Here is a 26,800-nt window from a genome sequence, read left to right on the forward strand (position 1 = left end):
CAGCGTACTGCAGTGTACTGGTATAAATTTGGTTATCCTCAAAGAAGCATGACACAGCATTATCATTTCATAGTTGTTGAATTGTTCGTGTTCTTTCTTTCATTTGTTGTACCTTGATTTGAATGTGGGTGTTGAAAACAATATCTGCCAGCCTTTAACAGAGTGTGAGCTATCACAAACTCATTTTCTGCAACAAGTACTATAATTATTGATCAGTCTTTATGATAACAGTCTTTAATCTGACAGGTGCATAAAAAGCAGTTTATATGATAATAAATAAACAGAAATGAGTGTTGTTAGGACAGTGCAGACAAAACATCTTAAACATCCAATAACATTCGACAGATTGATTGCAAATGTTTCAGAACTGCTGTAATCTAGACTAAACAAAAATACATTTATATATAAACAGGTCTGTGCTTTAATTAGACTGAGGCCCTGGGAATAGAAAAAAACTATAAAAGTATCTTCACATCAAAAGAAATCAAACAAAAATGACATGATAGATTTGTACTTTTGGATTGCAAATATGAGGGTGTTAGGCTCTGTGGCATCAGGGGAATGTACCATCTCTCCCTGATGCCACAGGCCTTACAGAGCAGAAACGAGCTGTGCCTTTTATTACCTGGCCAGCTCGTTAGGGCGAAGTGGCTACACCTGTGCCTTCCCTTATTTAAGGGATAGGTGCAGAGCTGTAGCCGTCGCACCTTCTGCTCTTGTTGGCTGTTTCTTTTTTCTTTCTTTGAGTTTGTTTGACACTGCGGTGTCCTTTTATGTTTATTGTTTTTTTTATCTTTAGGTTGTGCCGCCGCACTGTGCCGCCGCCGCCGTGCCGCTGCCGCCGGGCCACCGCTAGTGGGCGCCACCACGCCGCCGCCGCCGCCAAGCTGCCGCCATAGTGCCGCAGCTGTCGTGCCGCCGCCGCCGCCTGGTGGCCGCTCTCAGGTCGCCGTCGGGCCGCTGCCGCCGAGCCGTCGAGCCGCCGTGCCGCCGCCACCTAGAGACCCCATGACTGCGCCCAGAGGAACGTGACCCCCTCCCAGCTACCGCTGGTAACAGCGTCACGTTCCGCCCTCTGGAGCGCAGGAGCAAATGGCCACTTCCCAGCCACCTTGGCTGGTGACAGCGCCTTTGTCATTAACTTTTGAAACCCGCAAATCGATCACACCCGGTAGCTGGCATGGCTCTAGCCAGCATTAGTTGCTGGAAAGCGCCATGCCACGCAGCTATTGTCGGTGTTACCCCCCCTTCTTCGGCCAACAGCGCGAGGTGGTCCATCTCGCGAACCCACTCTTTGCTTCAATAGCGCCGGGAGCGAGTCTGCCACTAGCGCTGCTGTGGCAGGCTGTTAAAGCTCCCGGTCGGGAGGCAAGAGTCCTGGGTTCGCGCTTCCCCTTTTCTTTTGTATGCTTTTTTTGTTCCTTTTCAGCCCCCGACGTCCGGCTGCCTTCGGGATTCCCCGAAGTGTTTTTTGTTATTGTTATTCCTTTTATTTTATGTATATTATGTTTATGATTTTGTAAATAAAACCTTTTTTAGTTAAACCTCCGCATCCTTGGGTCCTTCCTCCCACATCATAACAGAGGGATCTTCGAAAGGTTTCCACACTTTTATATTTTGGTTTGATACAGTGAGGGTGGGAGGAATAGTTATTGGTCGTGTCTGAGAGACTGAGAGAGAGCTTATAGTCCGGATTTAGCGCCATCTGATTTCCACTTTTTTTGGACGCTCAAAGAAGCTTTAAGGGGAAGAGGATTCTCATGTGATGACGATGTGAAAGCAGCGCTGCATCAGTGGCTACGCGCTAAATCATAAACATTTTTTGCTGATGGCATTAAAATGGTACAACGCTGAGAAAAATGCATTCCAAATAAGGTGACTGTAGAAAAGTGATGTGATTTGTTTTTGAAATTCTTAATAAAGAGTTTAAAAAGTGTGGAAACTTTTTGAAGAACCCTCGTACATAATCATTGTAATCCATATACAACTTTATTTATTACTCTAGCTTTACTTAATGTCTATTCTTTATACAATTATACTGTTTTTAAAGACTTAATGTGGCAATTACAATTCATGTGAATACTTTAAGCTAGTTATGCTGCCAAAGTGCATGATTACAACAAAATGTGATTCGCAAATCAATAATCATTTAAAGGTCTGCAAATCTGATTGTGATCCAAAACTTTTAAGTACAAATTCTTATTATATGCAGGTTATGATTCATTTTAAGTTACAGTTAAAGTGATATGTGTACATACATTTGTATGGGACATGTCATGGCAGTCCTAATATTGTTTTTCTTCAGAGACTGAATGATTTAAACAAATTGTCTTTCTCTTATAAATGGGGCAGCACAGTGGCTAAGTGGGTAGCACTGTCGCCTCACAGCGAGAAGGTCCTGGGTTCAATCCCCAGGTGGAGCGGTCCGGGTCCTTTCTGTGCGGAGTTTGCATGTTCTCCCCGTGTCTGCGTGGGTTTCCTCCGGGTGCTCCACAGTCCAAAGACATGCTGCTAGGCTAATTGGAGACACTGAATTGTCCCATAGGTACCTTGCCGCTGGGATGCACAGACCAGTGCATTGTAGTGCCGGTCCCAAGCCCGGATAAAATAGAGAGGGTTGTGTCCGGAAGGGCATCCGGCATAAAACTGTGCCAAATCCCGCCGGCGACCCCTAATGGGAAGAAGCTGGAAATGCCGACCCTGTAATAAAAAACGGGACAAAGGCTGAGAAACAACAAGAAGAAGAAGTCTTTCTCTTATAAATGATTGATTTGATATCAAATTTCCTTTGCCAATCCAGTTGGTACCTTGACAGGTAGGAGTCCCTGTTACAGTGGCACAAAGATGACTTCCAATATGCTGAGATTCAGGTTTATTAGCAGATTTGCCAGCTCCTTTGTTGGGAAACCTGTCTTTTTCTTGAAACCATGTTGCAGGGCTCAGTCCAGTCTGGTTTTCTGCTGGCCTATGATGCCAGCATACTTTGTGTCTTTCTGGATTTATAACTTTAAACTTTTCTGCAGAGATTTTGCTTTAAGTTGTTTCAGTTGAATGATACAGCAAATTGACAAAGAAAGTACTTTGATAAAGTATTTTAGAGTAGCAGTATATTTTGTCATAATTATTCAACCCCTTATTTTTTTAATTAGTCAAATAAAGAGATCATTTCATTCCACCAAAAAGTGCAATGATATAACACAAATTCTAAGACCTGAATTTTCTTAGAGACATTATTGGAAGTATTGTCGGACGTTCCAAACTTATAGTACAGCAGCAAACCTGCCTGGCCATGGGAGAAAGCCCAAATTTCCAGCAAGTGGCGACAAACAAATTCCAGTGTTACTGCAAAAGACTTACAGGATGACCTGATGAAGGCTGACAAATGTGTCAGTGGCAACCATATGAAGATCATTTAACAACCAAGGCCATCGTAGTAAAATTCATAAGAGTTGCCACTTTTGACCAAGAAGCACCGGAAAAGTTGGCAGAAATACACCAGAAGGAATTTGGATAGGCCTGTAGAGTTCTGATTAAGTTATAATAAGCGACAATTTGGTGGGATTTTAAAGAATGCACTTGCAGCACAAAAGCCATCAAACCTGTAAAGTGAAGATTCCAAAATAGGGGTGTCATAAGCTTGTTAGCACTTAGAGAAATTGCTTATTATAATGTTATACAATGGCAAAATGATGCTTCACCAGGTACTATTGCAGGGGGTTAAATATTATTGGACAATGGTCAGTCTATATTTTCATTAAATTCTACACACATCACCATATTATCATTCAAGTTAAGGGGGATTGAATATTTGTAACTGCAACTTTAGATATTTCTATAACAAAAAAAACATTGCTAAGCATCTGTTCAGATACTTGACAACACAGATAGTGTCCAAATACACAGAGAGAAAGTGTCCATCTCTAGTTTTAAGTACCATAAGTACTATACCAAAAGTGTTGGTTGCACCCGAGAGATACTAGTTAAAGGAGTGTTAGTAGAGGAATAGCGATTTATCTGGTTCTTCCCCTTTATCCCAGTACCACTGATAGAGATTCATCAGAACCTGATACTGCCTATTTTGTCGGATGTAATCGCAAGCAAGGCAAGCATTTTCTGCAGGAAAGGAAAAGGTCTTCACTTGAAAATGCCTCTTCCATCTAAAATACCTGCGATACATGGCTTCGTCTCTGTCCAAAAGCAGCAGGTATTTAGCTAGTGCCCTCACAGTGGAGAAGTCATTCACATGGATGAATGCATCAGCTGGGATGAAACACTCATAATTGTGTCTGGAAGGGCCCACCACGATGGGTATGGCCCCCAAATCCAGAGCGTTAAACAGTTTCTCTGTGATGTAGTCCTTGTGCATAGAGTTTTCAAATGACAAATAAAATTTACAGCCTGAGACGATGTCCTTGTACTCCTCTTCGGAGACATGCCTCTCAAAATAGTCACCGTAGACATGAACCTGGACATACTTCTGCAGCTGTTCATAGTAGTGCACCCTCTTGTGTTCAGGGTTGTAATTGCTAACTATCCAGCATACTAGCTTGTCCTTTTCTGGTGGCACGAACTTGTGGTCTTGGTTAACAGGAACCAGCCGTCCATAGGGCACACTGATGTCGGCGTCCCTGCGGTAACTCAGCGAGACATTAAACTGGTTGTCTAGGCTGGGAATTTGGGCTGTGTTTGATGGTGACTCCAAATTCATCCAGATCCACTTTTGATGAGGTGGCCGAGGAGACTGGGGTAAATTGGATAAGTCCCTGGTGATGTCCCTGTGGTGGATCAGGACGGCGTCTGCTTTATCGTACAAACTCTGATCGACTGTAAGGTGACAGCCTTGTATGTTGAACTGGGAACTGCAGAGCTCAAGGTCAAAGGGCTGATCAAAGGGCCAGAGCCAGATGAGCACCAGGATGGGATGGTGTGCAGTGCTGCTGGATTTATATGGTTTGATGAGATGTTGGAAGGAAGGCATGTAATAAAGGGAGCCCATAAGCAAGGTGGGAAGTATAAAGATGGCAAAGCGGAAGAAACGGCAAACATCATGGCCTATTTCAGATGGCATCATTAGGGCTGCAAATATAAAACAAAAAGCGGTCATCATCCGCCACTATGTTATAGTACGTATTAGCATTTTACCTTTGAATTAACAATTTAGCAGTCAGATTATTAATACAGTAGACCCTTGACTTATGAATTTAATTGGTTCCAAAGGGCTGTTCTTAAGTCAAAATGTTCGTTAGTTAAACCTATTTTTCCCATAAGAAATAATGCAAATGGAATTAATCCGTGCCACACCTCCCAAACCACCCCCTTACTTAACCTTTCTAATGTCTTAAATTGTCTTTTTTGTTATAAATACAAGTATATTTTTCGCTAAATTATAAATAGATAATACTGTAATAAACAATAATGAACAACATTACACAGTAGTACTGTACATAAAAAACACATCACATTTCAGCACAGTACGTGTGCTGTACCATACATCATAATAAATTTCCTTCTTTTTATATAAAATGTATCTACCAGAAATAACAATAACTCATATTTCTCTATTATTTCCTTCTTTAATTCAATAGTGTTGTATTTGTAGGTGTAATTGCACGAAAGAAAGAATACTTTACTCAGCGATTTCCTTCTTCTCTCTCACTCACTGTCCCCTCTGTCTGATACACAGTGACAGCTACTGGCAGGAGTAATTATACAACACAACAAATAGTGATTTTTTTCATTTTCTCACCACTGCACTATTTCTGCACATTCTTTGGGGACATTTTAATATTGACTTTTACAAAATATAAAGAAAACACCAAAAAAAAAAAACACTGTCCGCTGTCCGAATGTTCGCTCGTATATATATATATATATACAGTAATCCGAAATTTGTTCGTACGTTAAGTTGAAAAAGATCGTTCGTAACCCAAAATGTTCGTATGGTAAACCGTTCGTAACTCAAGGGTCTACTGTACTGGATTTTCCATAATGCAAAACTGTTGACTGCAGCACATTTTATTACATTACATGTCATTTTTATTTAAAATTTGCTGGCGAGAGCTGTTTTAACCACAGTTTAATGCATGACAAATTGCTCCAGAAAAGTGTACCAGAGGAACAGTCAGAGAATCATCATATGTTAGTGCCATTAAGTTGTTGACTCAGCTTTTTTGTAGTAATTCAGTTACTGTTTAAACTCCAGATTCATGTGAACACTCACATCAATTACTTATTAAACAGTTGCTCTTTGCCGCCATAGGTTTATAATTTAGTGACTTTTTTCCAAATGCATTCGTTCTTGTGTATTTGTCACACTAAATAATTTTAGATCATTGAACAATCCATAATATTACACAAAGAATCTTTATACGGTTTTTATACGATCCAAAGTTTATGGCTATACATTAAAAGGTAATTTTTGACTTTTTAACAAATGTAGCTAATTAAACACAAACAAGCTTGGCTTAATGCAGGCCTATGCAGAATATAAATGTCACTCATAATGAATTCTTGGTGTAATATCACATTTTTAACACTTACACATTTAATGTTGGAAATATTGAATAACAGAGGCAATCAGAAAGGCACTATACTTTACACCGACCAGGCATAAATTTATGACCACTGAAAGGTGAAGTGAATAACACTGATTATCTCTTCATCACGGCACCTGTTAGTGGGTGGGATATATTAGGCAAGTGAACATTTTATCCTCAAAGCTGATGTGCTAGAAGCAGGAAAAATGAGCGAGCGTAAGGATTTGAGCGAGTTTGACAAGGGCCAAATTTTGATGGCTAGACAACTGGGTCAGAGCATCTCCAAAACTGCAGCTCTTGAGGGGTGTTCCCAGTCTGCAGTGGTCAGTTTCTATCAAAGGAAGGAACAAAGGTAAACTGGCGACAGGGTCATGGGCGGCCAAGGCTCATGGGCGGCCAAGGCTCATTGATGCACGTGGGGAGCAAAGGCTGGCCCGTGTGGTCTGATCCAACAGACCAGCTACAGTAGCTCAAATTGCTCAAGAAGTTAATGCTGGTTCTGATAGAAAGGTGTCAGACACACAGTGCAAAGGGGGACCAACACGATATTAGAAAGGTGGTCATAATGTTATGCCTGATCGGTGTATATCATTATGTTGGTTCTAAACAAAATTGTAAAATGTTTATTTAAAGGTTGAAAAAGGGTTGTCCATGAAGTAATCGTCTCTCGACTACCAAACTGTCAGGTGTTGAATCACTGTCCACTGTCAGGGAAGCCTTATACTGCCATAGATTTAGATGCTGCCTGGCAAGAAGGAAGCAATAACTTTAAATCTTGACTCAAGGTTGTTGCTGATCATATGGATAACGACTAGGCCTTCTGGCGGTGTTTTGTAGTCAGATGTCGCAACCTGTTAGCCACAATGGATGGATGGATGAATGGATAGATAGATTGGGAGGGAAAAGGAGTATTTATCCCCATACCACCTCAAAACTATTAGTTTGTACTAAAATGTAAGATTAGCAAATTACAGTATTAAACGACTGAGTACTGCATGGTATTTACAAGTTCCTTATAATATGTATGTAACTACATTTAATAATGTGATTTAAATACAGGTATTTACTTAAAAAATGATAAAATACACCGATCAGCCATAACATTAAAACCACCTCCTTGTTTCTACACACATTGTCCATTTTATCAGCTCCACTTACCATATAGAAGCACTTTGAAGTTCTACAATTACTTACTGTAGTCCATCTGTTTCTCTGCATGCTTTGTTAGCCCCCTTTCATGCTGTTCTTCAATGGTCAGGACCCCCACAGGACCACCACAGAGTAGGTATTATTTAGGTGGTGGGCCATTCTCAGCAATGCAGTGACACTGACATGGTGGTGTTGTGTTAGTGTGTGTTGTGCTGGTATGAGTGGATAAGACACAGCAGTGCTGCTGGAGTTTTTAAACACCTCACTGTCACTGCTGGACTGAGAATAGTCCACCAACCAAAACCATCCAGCCCACTGCCCCATAGGCAGCAATAGATGAGCAATCGTCTCTGACTTTACATCTTCAAGGTGGACCAACTAGGTAGGAATGTCTAATAGAGTGGACAGTGAGTGGACACGGTATTTAAAAAAACTCCAGCAGCGCTGCTGTGTCTGATCCACTCATACCAGCACAACACACACTAACACACCACCACCATGTCAGTGTCACTGGAGTGCTGAGAATGATCCACCACCTAAATAATACCTACTCTGTGATGGTCCTGTGGGGGGCCTGACAATTGAAGAACAGGGTGCAAGCATGCTAAAAACGCATGTAGAGAAACAGATGGACTACAGTCAGTAATTGTAGAACTACAAAGTGCTTCTATATGGTAAGTGGAGCTGATAAAATGGACAGCGAGTGTAAAAACAAGGAGGTGGTTTTAATGTTATGGCTGATCAGTGTATATACAGACACTTGTTTAATTCAGTGGTAGCTCAGTGGTTAAGACACTGGACTTGTTATCCAAAGGTCACTGGTTTAATCACCAATACTAACAAGTAGTCACTGGGCCCCTGAGCAGGGCCCTCAATCCTCTGTTGCTTGCACTGTAAATTGCTTTGGACAAAGGTGTCTTCTAAAGGCATAAATGTAAATGTTTACATTGTAATATTTTTTTCTTTATCTAGAGCCACAATGCTCAAAATTCAATAAAAAACATCATTTAATAAATCATGATCCTTCTAGTCAAATCCATTACACTGTTACTGTCCTACATGGTACAGACCCAGTGATTTACTTTCTCATTTAAATGTTGGGGTAAAAATAGTATTTTTCCAAACTTTGTTACTACACAGCTTTTTATAAAAGCTTTTTAAAAAACTATGTCAGCTTATGAAAATACTACAAATCTGGAACATACCAGGTGCATTGTACAACTGTCACAAGTAAGTTCACAATAACAGCAATAATAATGATTACTCATAAATTCGTGTTAGAATAATATAATGTAATTGAGATAAAGCACTAGAAGTCATTTAAACATAGAAACAATTTTAAGATAATGTAAAAATAAAGTGAAATGGGAATGCATTAGATATATCTTTACAATTTAGAAAATAAAAGGTATAGTACAAGTACACAGGATTGTTGCCGTTGGTTTAACTTATGGTAATTTATTAACCCCCTGCTATGACTTTTATTAGATTTTACAAGCACAATGATCACTCGGAGGCAATGAAAACTGCTCTTGATTACATATTGTGCTGAAATATGACATGTAATCATAATAAAAGTGATTTCTACTTTAGTGGTAGAAACAGACAGCAGACTTACCTTCATTCCTTCATAGCTTCACCATTGGAAAACATTAACTAGTGCAGAGGGCTCTTGTTTACCCAGACCCATCCACATCTTCCACACCCATAATAACAAACCTACAGTATAATGTGTAATACTATGATCAGACTGTCAGCTTGTGTATCAGAGCACTCAACATGGGCCAAGAACAGAGGAAACAGCAGAATAAGCCATCAGTGTGCTTAATTAAGCCACTCTCTGGACCACTTAGTTGATTATAATTGCTTGATTATAATACTACAGAAAGTGTACTTCACTTTAAAATCACACAACTCAATCACATATGTCAAAATCATAATCGGAGGAAGCAGTAAAAATAAGATAGAAGGACATTTGAATGATGTAATTAAGAACTAGTGCTCCTCCGGGAGCGGTTTGAACAAGTCTGGAGTAATTTTTTAGTGACTGCAAAATACAACGACAATGTCGGATCATGCAGACGTATTGCTACATGGCCTCGATTTTAGTCATTTGAGCCAATATGTCTCCTCGGGGAAATTATAACTTACAATCATTAACCACTCTCTATATCATTATAATTAAGTTGTAATGGGACCTACTAGTAAAAAGGAAATTAAAATTTGCTGCTGTTGAATTGGAGCAAACGGTTGCACTTGTTAATTATTAATGATGACAGGTCACCTCTCTTTAGTACACCCTGTATTTTAAATTATTCTTATTACTGTGTAATAGTGTGTTTAGTTTGTAATCATTTCTTGTGTTTTAAGTGAATTGCTGCAAGAAAGTCATTTTGGTCTCCACACCGGGCTGGACTCAACAATAGACACCTGTTGCCATGCACATGCCATGCCATGCAACAACTTGCCATGCATTTCAGCTGTTAAATAATTAATATGTTTTATTAATGAATGAACTAGTTATTCACAGTACCTATTTTACAATTTCTTGTCTGTATTTAATCATTATGAAGTAGTAAATGTAACATAACAAGTGATAACATTTACATGAACAGATACATTAGGTGTAGTAGCTGGTAAATTAGGCAAGGCAAGGCAAGTTTATTTCATACACAGTGGCAATTCAAAGTGCTTTACATAAGGAAAAAAAAAATTAATTAAAAGCATTAAAACATTCCTGAGATCTAAAACCTCAGAAAGACTTCTTGCAAACATTTAGTTACAATTAAGAACATGAAATTCAAACAAGAGAGATAAAAAAAATTAAGGACATGAAAAATTAAAAGAAATTATTGTAAAGTATAACCTACAATTTAGGGAATATGAAATTAAAACAAGAGAGATAAAAAATTAAGAACATGAAAACTAAAAGAAAATATAGTAAAATATACACTACAATTTAGAAGAGCATGAAAAACTAAAAGAAATATGGTAAAATTAGGGTAATGGCAAAAATTTCGAGCTCAATCATAGATTAATCAATCAATTACTACACAATTGAAATGTTAATTTGTGACCCTTGGTGTAAATTGTCTGTTTTTATATTTGTTTGTATGTTTATATTACGTGAAATTATACCTTATACACTGATCAGCCATAACATTAAAACCACCTCCTTGTATCTACACTCACTGTCCATTTTATCAGCTCCACTTATATAGAAGCACTTTGTAGTTGTACAATTACTGACTGTAGTCCATCTATTTCTCTACATACCTTTTTAGCCTGCAGAGCAGGTATTATTTAGGTGGTGGATCATTCTCAGCACTGCAGTGACAATGACATGGTGGTGGTGTGTTAGTGTGTGTTGTGCTGGTATGAGTGGATCAGACACAGCAGCGCTGCTGGAGTTTTTATACTCCTGTGTCCACTCACTGTCCACTCTATTAGACACTCCTACCTACTTGGTCCACCTTGTAGATGTAAAGTCAGAGACGATCGCTCATCTATTGCTGCTGTTTGAGTTGGTCATCTTTGAGACCTTCATCAGTGGTCACAGGACGCTGCCCACAGGGCGCTGTTGGCTGGATGGTTTTGGTTGTTGGACTATTCTCAGTCTAGCAGTGACAGTGAGGTGTTTAAAAACTCCATCAGCATTGCTGTGTCTTATCCACTCATACCAGCACAACACACACTAACACACCACCACCATGTCAGTGTCACTGCAGTGCTGAGAATGATCCACCACCTAAATAATACCTACTCTGTAGTGGTCCTGGGAGAGTCCTGACCATTGAAGAACAGCATGAAAGTGGGCTAACAAAGCATGCAGAGAAACAGATGGACTACAGTCAGTAATTGTAGAAGTACAAAGTGCTTCTATATGGTAAGTGGAGTTGATAAAATGGACAGTGAGTGTAGAAACAAGGAGGTTATGGCTGATCGGTGTATATTATTTAAATGTATTTTTTAGGATTTTAACATTATGTTTTATGCACTTTGGTTACATTCATGACAGAAACGGTAGCCAGTGTATTGAATCTCAGCTCATTTTACTGTTTGGCTGTTGTTCATCCAGGTAGGAAGCTGGACAGGGACCTCAAAACCAGTGCAATTACGACCTCTGCTGGCTGATTGATGGCGTCTGTACAGAGTAGACATAATAATGCTGATCAGGGTTTGGCTCTCCATGTACAAGGCTGATTTGCATATGAACTTGCTTCGGGCAGGTGAAAAGATGCAGTCGGCTACTGCTCACGTGTCGGAGAGTGTGTGTGTCAGCTCGCTCTCCTCAATCGGGGCAGAGGTTAGCACCACTAGTGAGGAAGCATAACGCAATTGGATAAAAATTGGACGCGCTAAAAACCGGGAGAAAATGCATTTAAAAAATGAAACGGTAGAAAGATTTATCAGTTCACAAGTTTAATGTCAAACACAGTCATAAACCATTTTGTATCTCCAGTTCACCTGACTGCTTGTCTTTGGACTGTGGGAGGAAACCCACACAAACACAGGGAGAACATGCAAACTACAGATAGGACCTGGACCACTCCACCTGGGGATCGAACCCAGGACATTCTTACTGAGAGGCAACAGTGCTACAAACTGAGACGCCCTATTTATACTTATTAACCCTATTCTCTCCAACATATTAAGTGCTGTGTACACTCTAGGCTGATTCATTTCTAATTCCTGGTGACCATATGGACAGTGTTTCTCCAGAACATTCTGTCTTCCATTTGAGTCTTCAGGCTTCGTTCTCTTTTACATTCAACTCTTCCAAGCTTAACTGTAGAATGAATTTGTTCTTTTCATAATGTGTCCAAAATAAGAGAACTTCATGGTTATCTGGGCTATGATTGAGAGGCTACGATGGTCAAGGATTAATCCACACTGTCCCGACTACAATGCATTTCATGACTAGAAATAAATGTAATATTTTAATTAAGTCTTTCGCATCTATGATTACGAAATAGAGGAAACTCCCTAGTTAGTGCACTGCATAGTGAATAGAGTGTGGTTTAGGACACAGCGCGGATGATTTGCACTGCACATGCGTAAACCTGTCACTTGCTTTTGCAGGATAGTTTACGGAACTGAATGGCGTAAACCGTGCAAACATTTGCTATTAACAAATGCTTTTTGTTTAATTTATTTGAAATATTTATGATATTAATGATATACTAAGTATTCAAGATTAAATAAAAAGTGTAGATTTTTTAAACAGTGGTGAATTTGCATTAAACCGATTAAATAGCCGAACTTGTTGACTCGGGTAACATCGGACAAACTCGGTAAAACTCGGAAAATTATAGGCGCACAACTTAGCGTAGCGTTTGCGCAATAAACTGAATGATGGAGGCAGTGCTGAAAAGGGAACTTGGCTGCAGCAGGGTCAAGGAGCTCGGACACTCAGGGGGAGGATGTATCAGCGAGGGACAGAGCTACAACACTGACAGTGGGACTGTCTTCACCAAAATTAACCACAAAAGCCAGGTAACTTACTTACAGTATAAGTGCCTTGAACTCCTGAACTGTTCTAGAGGGATGAAAGATCATCCTTTCTAAAGAATGTAGTGTTTTGACGTTGAAACGTGCAGTCCAACACATCTGTCCAAAATCCCCCACAGATGTTTAATCTGGTAATCTGAGATCTGGTAACCTAAGTATGGAGAGGACTTAATGGCAAATTCAAATGCAAAATGCATGACATGCAATATTACACATAGACGGTGGTAGCCTAGTAGATCTTTGGGCTATTAACCTTGAGCAAGGCCCTTAATCCTGTCTGCTCCAGGGGCGCCGTACGATGGCTGACCCTGTGCTCTGACCCCAGCTTCCAAACAAGCTGGGATATGCGAAGAAAGAATTTCATTGTACTGTACACCTGTATATGTATATATGACAAATAAAGGATATCTTAAATGTTATATTAGGGTAACCATATTTTGGTTTTCAAAAAAGAGGATACTTGGTGGAAGGGTTGGATGGTGTTGGATTGCCAAAGTAATTTCATGTAATTGGTGGCAAAGTGGCAATGTGTATCCCAGCCGGATGCATTTTTAGGTCCAAAAAAGAGGACATGTCTGGGAAAAAGAGGACGTATGGTCACCCTATGCAATATACACGTCAATGCTTTCCATGCAACTTGCATAATACGTACCGATATTATAAGAAAAACCTTTGCACACCGCTTGACCTATTTATTAAAAAACAGTACACAAAGATTTGAATTTAAAAACAGTCGACTGTAAATTTAAATCAAGGCACCATTGCTTTCCACAGTGCAGTGCTAAAACGTGCCGTAATGAAAAGATCCATTGCATTGATTTAATGTCACTCAACCTTAACAGAAAACCAATACATGTACTAAATTTTGCTTTGTGGTGCTTTATTGTATTTCAGTCCCAAGCAGTGCGGTATTTGTGCCACAATTAAAAGTAATCACTGTCTAATCGCAATCCTTTGTCGAATTAGGGTTAATAGGGCCGCACAGACACAATCAATTCGAATCGATTACAGATTACTAAAATACACAATGCTAAGAAAGTTCAACTACAATAAGATGCTCATATTTAAGCTATTTTATTATGTAAAATAGCCAACAAAATGTCAACTGAAAGGCGTAATGGCTGGTTTGTTGCAAGGTTTGTTATGGCCTTAAAGAAACAGAAGGCAGTCTGACCCAAATTCAGTGTTTTGTTTTTAAATGAAAGTCCTTGTGTATTGTTTTTCAATAAAGAGGTCAGATGACATGCCAACAATGTGATCGAGGTTGCTTTATCATTTCAATTCAACACTAATTCCTCTTCAAAGTAAAGGCCACTACATGTCATTTACATTACACTCACTCACTTTTTTAACCGCTTATCCAATTAGGTCACGGTTCAATGGGCGCAAGGCACACAGCAACACCCTGGACGGGGCGCCAGTCCATCGCAGGGCAAACACACATGCAAACACACACACACATACACACACCCATTCACCTATAGGCCAATTCAGTGTCTCCATTTAACCTGACTGTATGTTTTTGGACTGTGGGAGGAAACCGGAGCTTCCGGAGGAAACCCACACAGACACGGGGAGAACATGCAAACTCCAGACAGAAAGGACCCGGACCGCCCCGCCTGGGGATCAAACCCAGGATCTTCTTGCTGTAAGGCGACAGTGCTACCCACTGAGCCACCGGCCACCCCATTTATATTACATTAATACCAAATTCTTTTAAAAAGTGAAGAGACCACTCTCATCAGGATAGTGATGTTCCTTTCTAAAGAACAGGTGATCAGTCAAAAAAGCTCAGTATTATAAACAATTTAAATGCAGTGCTACTAAATACTAACCATGTGTATGTGTAGGTCTCTAGTATTATTCTGACATTTCATATTCTTAAAATATAGTACTGACCTAAGAAAGTGAATGTACATTGTAGGATTAAATGTCAGAAATTGTGAAAATTGAGTTTAAATACATATGAGTGTTTCCTAAACCCAAAGAAGTGTAAATTTTTGGTCCAGAGGTTTAATGTTGCACTGATTTTACATTCCTGTTCTTTCATCCAGGCCCGGCTTATGTTTGATGGAGAGAAAGCGAGCTTGGATGCCATTATCGCTACAAACACAATCAGGGTGCCAAAACCCATAAAGGTTGTGGATCTGGAACGTGGAGGAGCTGTGCTGATTATGGAGCATGTTGACATGAAATCTCTTAACAGGTAGGTTCATTGGATAAGCAGTTAATACATGTTTTATACATGGCTGTAAATCAGGGGTCTCAAACTCAATTTACCTGGGGGCCGCTGGAGGTAGAGTCTAGGAGCGGCATCAAGTATTCCACAAAAAAAGGGTTTCAGGTATTCCAAACAAAAGTACAACTGATCAAAACTTCTTAATCTTTATTAATAACAGTTCAGAACATGAACAATTCTTCAGAACATAGGCTTCTTTTACCTACTCTTTGCTGCCAGAAACCTTCAAAGATCCATTATTCCCAGAATTGTCTTACATCTTGAAGGTTTTCTTTGGGTCATTTAGTGAAAGTCACAACACTTGTAACCGTGACTTGTTTTGAGTTATGAGATTTGCAGTATGACTGTTGTTTGGTATTTGTTAGTGATGAAAAGAAGGCTGGTCTATAGAATCCACAATTAATGCCAACTTCAGTGGTTATACAGTTTGAAAAGGTTTTATGGGATGGTCTGTACTAAAATGACACATTACACATCCCTAAATGTTTTAAATGTTCTATCAACATGTTTTTTCTATTATATTTTAATTAAAAACAACTATTGTGAGATATATCCACTTGTCCTGTTTGCATTACACAGGAGACCCCCCCCTATTGTTAAGAAATTTTTTTTTTACTAACACAAGTAACGAAGTAACGTTTACTCTGAGTACGTTTTAAATGAGTTACTTTTTTACTTGAGTAGGTTTTTAGACTAGTAATTTTACTCGTATTTCAGTAAAAATTATTGAAAGTAGTAGTACTTTTACCTGAGTACAATATTTTAGTACTCTCTCCACCTCTGCCCAATACCTGAGTGTTTGGGATATTATTCAGAGAGCCCTTTCTATATATTCTGAGAGGAATTTGAAAATTGTATCATTGTTCATAGCTTTTTTGAGCACTTCGTTTTTCTTATCATTATTAAATTTATCTCTCAGGTGTTTATGCATTTCACATTCATAAATAAAGTGATCTAGATTTTATTCTACACGTCCTTCTGCTCTACCAAATCTCTCCGCCACTGAGCTCACTCTGGTGTCCATGTTACTTCACCTCTCTTAATTCTTAATATGAAGTGCATTGTCTGTTTTATATATTTTAAATTCTTGCTCTTTTTGATTAAATTGTTCTTGGTAAATTTCTTTTGCGATCGCACCTTTCTGTCCACTGGCTGACAGGATATATTTTCCTTCCACTTGGTGTTGCTCTGAATCACGTTTCAGCCAAGTGACATTGCTAATACGTTGCTAAGTGAAAAAAATTATAAAATGCGAAGGGTAAAGAGTTGCGCAACGACTCGGCAAAATAGGTGCCGCGTGGGCCGCACTAACAATTAACTTTGACGTTATGTCGGGGGCCACAAAATATCGACCTGCGGGCCGCGAGTTTGAGACCCCTGCTGTAAATGTTTCAATTTGATTAAAGTTAACAACTGTTGGAAATTTTTTACACAAATAATAGAGTGAAAAAATAGAGCTGGTCTGGTGGGGGGTAAAGATTTTTACTCCAGGCATGGGGTAAAGCACAGGATGGGAAAGACTGTTGCACTTCAAAGGTAAGCTTTGAAAAGTCTGTGTAATAAAAGGAGCTCAATGACCATTTCAAAGCAATCATAAACAGCTCACTGGTTAATTCAAGTATCCTAATAAACAAACCGTATTAAAGCATGAATTTATACCAAATAGTTTTTTTTGTGCTTTTTTCTCAATTTTATCCCAATATAATCATGTCCAATTACATGATTTCAATTTGTGTTTTCTCTCCTGCTGCTGACCTCCACTCCTGACTGAGGAGAGCTGTGACTAACACATGCCCCCTCTGACGTGTGCAGTAGCTGACTGCATTTTTTCACCTGCACAAGTCGAGTTCATGTGGGGCTCAGTCTCACACACACTGATCTACATTATCCTCTTCTCCTCTGATACAAGCAGCAGGAAGAGACTCTGTCCGACCTTCCATCTCTTCACATGACCAGTTGAGATTTGAACTTGTGTGCGTTAGACTGCTGGTCCCCCTAGCCAATGTTTTAGCAAGTCTTTAAATTGTACTTGGACTATTATAGATAAAGTCATATAAAGCCATTAGAACAGATGTGCCAAACTCACAAGAGCTTAAAAGACGTATGATTGTCTTAAAATACACTGTAAATCGTACATAAACTGCAAGCCAATTTTGTGACCCGCAAAATGGTCGCATCCCGCCACTAGATGGCAGTGTTTCCACATCAGCGTTTAACTGAGGCGGTTTTCCAACAAGTGATGTTGAGAAATATTTACAAATAATCCTAAAATGTGCAAGAAGAGAAAATTTCTGCATTTGTCAAGTGTCTCCCAATCTTGTCATATCCAATTACCCGGTTGTATCTCCTTTACTGCTGAAGACCCCTACCCTGGCTGAGGAGTACTGTATCAAACACATGCCTTCTCCAATGCATGTGTAGTAGCCAACCGCTCCTTTTCACCAGCATGAAGCAGGTCCACACAGGAATCATTATCGTGTTTGGAGAATCACGCACTGCTCTCCATTATTCACCATCTCTGTGTAGGCGCCATCGACCAGCCAGCAGAGGCTGCAGTTGCATCAGCAATAAGGAAACCCTTCAGCCCTCCTACCCTCAAACGTTGCCAATCTGTATGTAGACGCCCGGCCGGCCGATAGCAATGCTGGGGATTCAAACAGTGGATTCCATCATTAGCGGGCTAGTGTAATTTACCACTGCAGCACCTGAGCGCCTGTAAAGAAACAATGTAATGCATGTTTTTTCAAACTTTTTTTAAGCGACCCACATTATGTCCATGATTTTTCATGTGACCCAGGCCGCACAAACAATGCATCTTATACTCTTTTAGTTCTCCTTGCTGTCCAGTCTGATCCCACTGTGGTTTACAAGATGTAACATAAAGCCATAAAGTGCACAAGTTCTTTTCCTGTTAATATGCTGGTTAAAATTAGTTTATTTAATTATTATTACTTTCTCAGTGACCAAAAACAATTGGTCGCAAAGGAAGTAATAATGATAATAATAATTGAAAAACCCTGATGTAGCCGCTCAGGTGGCACAGCGGTAAAACACGCTAGCACACCAGAGCTCTGCCATCCAGCTGGGCTGGGCGGCTGCATGTACAACGATTAGCTGTTGTTTATAGGGTAGGATGAGCCGGTTATGGACTCCTCATAACTGAGCAAATTACGACCTCTGCTTGCTGGTTGATGGCGTCTGCACAGAGTCGAGGAATAATGCTGATCAGGGTGTGGCTCTTCGTACACAAAGTGTGACAGTCTCACTCTCCTCAGTCAGGGTGGGGGTCAGCTCCAGTGGAGAGGAAGCATAAGACAATTGGGTAAAAATTGGACGTGCTAAAATCGGGAGAAAAAGGGAGAAAATGCTTTAAAAATTTAATGTAATGATGTAATGTAATAATATGCTTTAAAATAGACTGCCGATTAAATACTGTGAAGTTCCTGTGTACAGTAGACCCTTGACTTACGAATTTAGTTGGTTCCGAAGGGCTGTTCTTAAGTCAAAATGTTCGTTAGTTAAACCTATTTTTTCCATAAGAATTAATCCGTGCCAGACCTCCCAAACCTTACCCAACCCTTCTAATGTCTTAAATGGTCTTTTTTGTTATACAAGTACATTTCCCTTAAATCTTAAATGATAGAATAGACATTACTGTAATCAACAATAATAAACAACAATACACAGTAGTACTGTACATAAAACACATACCACATTTCAGTACAGTACGTGTGCTTCACTATACACCATAATACATTTTCTTCTTTTTATATAAAATGTATCTACCAGAAACAGCAATAACTCTCATATTTCTCTATTATTTGCTTCTTTATTTCAATAGTGTTGTATTTTGTAGGTGTAATTGCACGAAAGAAAGAATACTTTACTCAGCGATTTCCTTCTTCTCTCTCACTCACTGTCTCCTCTGTCTGATACACAGTGACACCTACTGGCAGGAGTAATAATACAACAACAAATAGTGATTTGTTCATTTTCTCACCACTTAGCTTTCTCTGCACCTTCTTTGGGGACATTTTAATATTGAATTTTACAAAATATAAAAAAAAATAAAAAACACTGGAAAACACTGTCCGCTGTCCGAGTGTTCGCTCACTGTATATATATATATATATAGAGAGAGAGAGAGAGAGACGGTTGGAGTCAACTTGTTCGTGACGTCACGTGTTTCGCAAATTTCGGTTCGTAATCAGAAATTTGTTCGTACGTTAAGTTGAACAAGATCACTCGTAACCCGAAATGTTCGTATGGTATACCGTTCGTAACTCAAGGGTCCACTGTATTTTGGTTTGTTTCTAAATTTGCAGTTGTATGAAAGATGTTTTTATGTAGTGTTTTGGGACTGCTAGATCAAATCTGCAGCACTGCCCTGAAATGAAAAGCTAATTTTCTCTGTCTTGTAAAAAAAACCCTCACAATACACTGTGTTTATCCGACCAAGTCAATAAAGTATTTTCTGGTTCATTAAAGAAACCCCGGTGATTACCGCCTGCTGCAGCCGTCTAAGTCACTTGTCCAGCGGGCAAGTATGAATAAAAAAATCTTCTTGTTTTAAGGCCCCAGGCTTGTAATTTTCTTTTCACCCCTGTTATAGCAAAACAGTGAAAAATCTGTGAGGACAAAGTGTGCTCATGCTTTATTAAACTAGATGTATTAAATTAGGTATACACCCTGAAGTGTAAGTATAGATCTTTTCTAAATGTTTGTATTCTGTTCATGTCAAGTCAGGCTGTACCTTAAAATACTGTTTAATAATGCTGTATAGTTTATTAAATAATCAGCACTTCTAATTATTAGTTATACAAGATTATATCAATATGAGGCTTATGAAACACAATATCAATAATCATCAAGAAGTGCTTACCGGCAGTTTATTTTGCATAAACGTCCCAACGGTAGGGGAATTTGTCTGAGTGTGTGTAATAGGTCAGAGGTTTGATCCTGCCTAATGGCTACTTATGCTGTTGCCTGGAGTGAAATCATTAATCCTGTACTTTGTTAATGGCTGCTACAAATTGCTTTGGGAAATAGCACGAAGTAAATGTTTTTTTCTGCATATTGTTCATAAAGGTACTCGGCTCAGTTGGGGGAGCAACTAGCTGAACTGCATTTACATAATAAAAGACTGAAGGAGAGGCAGGACAGAGGAGAGCAAACTGTCGGTAAGACACCACACTAATGCCTGAACCATCACTGCGCTGGTAGCAATAGCACCAGAGTCAAACAACGGCCCCTTGTGGAGAACTTGTCTGGTTCTTCTGAAGGTTTCTTCCTGTAATTTTAAGGAAGTTTTTCCTTGCCACTGTCACTGTAAAGTTGCTTTAAGACAATGTACTGTATATTGTAAAAAGCTCTATAAAAGCAAATTTGACTTGACTTTCTGCCTGCTAAATAAGAGTGAGTATGTGAGTATGTTAGTGCAAAAGAAAGTTACAAGCCAGGTCTTTGAAATGTTTCAGATGTACAAAAATCTGATTTGGATAGTTTTAATGGATTTAAGTCTTATAAGTGATTGTTTATAAGATTATTAATGTCAATTACCCAGTATTGACATTATTTGACAGGTTTGTTTAAATGTTGATATATAAAATACTATGCAATTACAAGGATGTAATTTTTTGTAATGCAGGCAACTGTCATCTCATAAGAACATAGCAGACAGGACTCTTTGCATGGTGGTGTTTTTTGCCTGTTTTGTTTGTTATGTCTTTTATAACAGGGCACCTTACATATTTCACACAGAAGTACTACATGCACCCTGGTGGTACACTTTACTGAGGTATCATGGGTCTTCATTCATGTATATGGCTATAACAGTGATGAACTCTGTAACAATATTTAATTAGATGGATAAATCTGTTTTTAGATATTAACAGACCTCATGGACCTGGCTTGCAATTCTCTCTCGCATTAACCTGTTTGGTTAAAGTTACAATAAAACAACAAAACAGAATATACATAGAAAATATCTTTATTGACCTTTAAAGTAATGTCCATCAGACATGACACTTTTGTAAACATTTGTACAGCTTCTTTCTTTTTTTTGGAATTGCCTTCAGAGTTGCCATCACATGGGTCAGAATGTCTAAGACGTCCGCAGACCTTGATCTCTTCATGACCTCATTAAGGCTAAAGCATTTAAACCAATTGTACACACACTTTCCTTTCCGTACACTTTCATCAGCAATTTGTGCATTTCTGTTGCAGTTTTTCTCAATTAGAAACAAAATTTAATGTTATGTCTTTGCTCCATTTTTGTTTGATGCCACCTTTTTAACAGACAGTAAATAACTGCACTATGTGGACCCAATAAGCCACGCCCACCATACGCTATGTGTTGCTTCTAGACATGTCCCTTGATGTCTGTTCGCATTCTTGAACTTGTTTTTGTGAACGTCTGATCAGTCTTATTGGTGCTTCACATCAATTACACTGTTTTCTGCAGGAAAGGGTTCTGGTCAGTCTGAAGTCCCGGTCATCGAGAAGTTTGGGTTTCATGTGCAAACATGTTGTGGCTACATCCCTCAGGTAAGTAAGTAAGTAAAAAAATGCTTCCTCCTGATTCACACTATTCACTTTATTAAACAAAAACTTTAAGATGAATAGTTAGTGCCATGATATGGAAATTGAAGCCCACTCTATTGGAATTAAGACAATGCATTGACTATCTAATACAAAACTATCATTTTGTTATTTTTTGCCATTCAGATATGAACTTTCTTTTGGTTTTTGAATCTCTGTTTTGCTGCATAGTCCAATTAGGCCTCAGTAAACAGTTTTTTTCATACTGAATGAAATTGTTTGTTCAATAATGGCAATACACAGCAAAGCACCCTCAGATACCTCCATCACAATACAATTGATTACTTTTTTACACCCGTGTTTGAGATGAAGAATGTTTTCTATTTCTCTTGTATAGGTGAATGAGTGGCAGACAGACTGGGTGTCATTTTACTCCCAGCAAAGACTGCAGCACCAGCTGAGCCTGGTGGAACAGTCATACGGGGACAGAGAAGTCAGAGAATTATGGGCCAGCCTCCAGGTACAGAAAACACCTAAATGATACACCAACCGAAGTAAACAATAAGTTATGTGGACACAAAGCACATGGCTACCAATTAAAACTTTCATACTGATACTTTTCCTGGACAATATTATGATCAGTGGCCACTTTTGTGTGCTTTTAAAATCTAGGATCTAACAGGGGGCTGTTTTATAGATCTTTATTGGGAGGATTTAGGAATGTGAGATGTTGCAAAGTGTATTTTACAGTTTTTTCGTCAAATAAACATAAACAGGAATCACTTTAATCCTGACTTTAATAAGGTTGGGATGTAGGATGGTAAACCACAGTTCAGTGCAGAATTTCTGTTTAATCTTACGTTAAACCCAAAATGTGACAAAACAAATGTAATATAGGCAGTTGTAGCATAGTGATTAAGGTACTACACTAGTAATAAAAAAGATTGCTGGTTCAAGCCCCCACCACTGCCAGGTTGCCACTGTTGGGTCAACCCTCAATTGCGTAGACACAGTGTTGTTTGCTAAATGCCACAAAAGCAAATATAATATAGTAAGAACATCATTAAAATAGAAACAGACCTTCAGAGATTAAACTCCAATCTTTGTGTGGGTGGAAACTGATAATATCAGCCATAACATTAAAACCACCTTGTTTCTACACACACTGTTCAATTTATCAGCTCCACTTACCATATAGAAGCACTTTGTAGTTCTACATTTACTGACTGTAGTCCATCTGTTTCTCTACATACTTTTTTTTAACCTGCTTTCATCCTGTTCTTCAATGGTCAGGACCCCCAGAGGACCACTACAGAGCAGGTATTATTTAGGTGGTGGATCATTCTCAGCACTGCAGTGACACTGACATGGTGGTGGTGTGTTAGTGTGTGTTGTGCTGGTATGAGTGCATCAGACACAGCAGCGCTGCTGGAGTTTTTAAATACCATATCCACTCACCGTCCACTCTATTAGACACTCCTACCTAGTTGGCCCACCTTGTAGATGTAAAGTCAGAGGCGATCGCTCACCTATTGCTGCTGTTTGAGTTGGTCATCTTCTAGACCTTTATCAGTGGTCACAAGACGCTGCCCCCGGGGCGCTGTTGGCTGTATATATTTTTGGTTGGTGGATTATTCTCAGTCCAGCAGTGACAGTGAGGTGTTTAAAAACTCCATCAGCATTGCTGTGTCTGATCCACTCATACCAGCACAACACACACTAACACACCACCACCATGTCAGTGTCACTGCAGTGCTGAGAATGACCCACCACCCAAATAATACCTACTCTGTGGTGGTTCTGTAGGGGTCCTGACCATTGAAGAACAGGGTAAAAGCAGGCTAAAAAAGCATGCAGAGAAACAGATGGACTACAGTCAGTAATTGTAAAACTACAAAGTGCTTCTATATGGTAAGTGGAGCTGGTAAAATGGACAGCGAGTGTAGCAATGAGGTGGTGTTAATGTTATGGCTGATCAGTGTATATTATAACAAAAGGCTAGAGGATTAACACACATTGTTCAGAAGAAAAAAATACAGTTATTTACAGCCTAATCACTGCAAAAGTGAAAAAGGGAAATCGGAGCAATTTTGCTGCTGTCGGAAAAGGCAGGACTGTAGACAGTGGTTGAAAAAATGCAAATGAGGATCAGGATTTTAACAGTTTTTATTATATTGGGTATGTGTGTGTGTGTGTGTTTGGGGTGTCTGCCCAAGTTTTGTGCAAAAGCTATTAAATAACGAAGATGAAACAGAACTAAAAAACAGGATCAGTTCCCCTGCAAACCTATTACACACTGATCCATCGCTGCATTAGATTAGATGTGATTTTGTTGCATAGCAACAACTAAGTCATTGTATTTGTATCTAACTAAATTACTGTCAAAGGAATTTGTTAATTATAAATATGTAAATATATGTATGTTTTACTTTATTATTTTCTTTGTAAAACTTGTATGATTTAAATCCCTAGGATTGTGAGTTTTGGCAAATAACATAACGGTTGGGATCATCTATGCTTTTGTGTTTGTGTGTGTGAGCAGTTAACAGCCCTAAAGTTACAAGTTATGAAAAACCAACTGACCCCCAGGCACCTACCGTTGTGCTCCTGGCAGCATGGTGGCTTGGTGGGTAGCACTGTCACCTCACAGCAAGAAGGTCCTGGGTTCGATTTCCAGATGGAGCGGCCCTGGGCCTTTCTGTGTGGAGTTTGCATGTTCTCCTGATATCTGTGTGGGTTTTCTCCAGGAGCTCCGGTTTCCTCCCACAGTCCAAAGACGTGCAAGTGAGGTGAATTGGAGATACAACATTGTTTATGACTGTGCTTGATATTAAACTAAAACTGATGCGTCCAGGTGGCGCAGCGGGATATTCCGCTAGCACACCAGCAGCGAGTTTCTGAACTCAGTTCGAAACTCGTTGTTGCCACCGATCGGCTGGGCGCCATCTGATGGGCATAATTGGCAGTGCCTGCAGCAGATACTAATTGGCCACCGTATCTGCAGGGTGGGGGCCGGACTATGAGTGGGTGGGTGGTTCTTCATACGCTGTGTAAGGACCCTGATTGGCGGAGGAGAAGCCTGTGCAGAACGCATGGGCGAGAAGAGGAAAGTTGTGCACGTGTCGGAAGAGGCGTGTACAGGGACGTGCTCTCCTCGGATTCAGTCGGGTATCTCTCAGCAGCGGAAGACAAAATTGAGTGTGCTAAATCGGGAGGAAAATGGGGAGAAAATGCATAAAAAAAAACTGATGAATCTTGTGTCCTGTCATAAATGTAACCAAAGTGTGTAAAACATGATGTTAAAATCCTAATTAATAAATAAAAATAAATGAAACCACTGTGCTGTTAACTGTACAATGTTAATGCAACTAGACTCCTCAAATCCTCTCTAATTTTGCTTTGTTTAGCTTAAGATCCCTCACCTGTTTGCTGGTATAGAAGTAACACCTGCACTTCTTCACGGCGATCTGTGGAGCGGCAATGTGGCCGAATGCTCAGACGGCCCCATCATCTTCGACCCAGCCTCCTATTATGGTCACTCCGAATTTGAGCTAGCAATCGCAGGGATGTTCGGTGCCTTTGGGAAGACTTTTTACAACACCTACCATGAGAAGATTCCAAAAGCACCTGGGTTTGAGAAGAGACATCAGCTGTACATGCTGTTCCACTATCTGAACCACTGGAATCACTTTGGTACCGGCTACAGAGGCTCCTCACTGCGCATCATGAAAGAGCTTTCCAAATAGATGATCTGGTAGAGCTTCAATCTGTACGGTTTAAAAATTGGTTCTGGCTGTTTGAATTTCTGAACGTTTTAGACCTGAAAGGGTTTTTTTCACTCATAGTGGGTTGGATAAAATCTAGCAGATGCTAGGCTATTTTGACATTTGCTTTTCGCTTGATCAGATGATTGTAGCTTTAATAACACACATAACATATTCATTGTAGATGTCTTGCTTGATTCTGCTTAGCCACACTGATACTAAAGCACATTCCACTAGTTTAAAGAAAAACTTTTCATGCTACGTGATTGTTAACTCTTAAATAAACAGGGCCAGTGATAGCTCGGTGGTTAAGGTACTGGACTAGTAAACAGAAGGCTGCCAGTTCAAGCCCCGCCACCACCAAGTTGCCGCTGTTTGGTCCCTGAGCAAGGCCCTTAACCCTCAATTGCTCATCGTGTTCCGCTCATTGTGTAAGTCGCTTTGGATAAAAGTGTCTGCTAAATGCTGAAAATGTAAATGTAAATAACAAATGATAGAGCATGTTGTGTGCATTTGCATTAACAAAAACAGTGAAACACTTATCTTTACATGTTGCTACTTAATGAAATGCATTTCATTTTTATATAATTGATTTTACACCTATACAAAGGTTGTGGCTAAAACACTTGAACTTAATAATTAGGAAGGGTGTTTACATACATGACCATATTGTTGTTTCAGTGTTATGCAGTCTTAATCTCTGCAGTGCATAGAATAAAACTGAGAACCAATGTAAGCTTAAACAGCTTTGTCTTGATTTTCATTTGATTGTTTGCTATGTATACTGTGTACACCAGCTGTATACACCGATCAGTCATAACATTAAAATCACCTCCTTGTTTCTACACACATTGTCCATTTTATCAGCTTCACTTACCATATAGAAGCACTTTGTAGTTCTACAATTACTGACTGTAGTCCATCTGTTTCTCTGCATGCTTTGTTAGCCCCCTTTCATGCTGTTCTTCAATGGTCAGGACTCTCCCAGGACCACTACAGAGTAGGTATTATTTGGGTGTTGGATCATTCTCAGTACTGCAGTGACACTGACATGGTGGTGG

The 26,800-nt window shown here is 39.5% G+C and overlaps 2 protein-coding genes across 2 annotated transcripts; one reads left to right on the forward strand and one right to left on the reverse strand.

Moving 5' to 3' along the window:
* Positions 1–3,991: 3,991 nt before the first annotated feature.
* Positions 3,992–5,068, reverse strand: LOC134301631 (4-galactosyl-N-acetylglucosaminide 3-alpha-L-fucosyltransferase 9-like). The gene has a single exon (XM_062986432.1). It carries the CDS (start codon positions 5,066–5,068, stop codon positions 3,992–3,994), a length of 1,077 nt encoding a protein of 358 aa, XP_062842502.1.
* Positions 5,069–12,914: 7,846 nt separating this feature from the next.
* Positions 12,915–26,584, forward strand: fn3krp (fructosamine 3 kinase related protein). Its single transcript, XM_062990851.1, has 6 exons — positions 12,915–13,181; positions 15,251–15,402; positions 20,524–20,615; positions 21,899–21,981; positions 22,373–22,495; positions 25,383–26,584. Exons 1-6 carry the CDS (start codon positions 13,038–13,040, stop codon positions 25,719–25,721), a joined length of 933 nt encoding a protein of 310 aa, XP_062846921.1. The 5' UTR covers positions 12,915–13,037; the 3' UTR covers positions 25,722–26,584.
* Positions 26,585–26,800: the final 216 nt, after the last annotated feature.

Source organism: Trichomycterus rosablanca, chromosome 2, assembly GCF_030014385.1.
Source record: "Trichomycterus rosablanca isolate fTriRos1 chromosome 2, fTriRos1.hap1, whole genome shotgun sequence".
NCBI classification, from domain to species: Eukaryota; Metazoa; Chordata; class Actinopteri; order Siluriformes; family Trichomycteridae; genus Trichomycterus; species Trichomycterus rosablanca.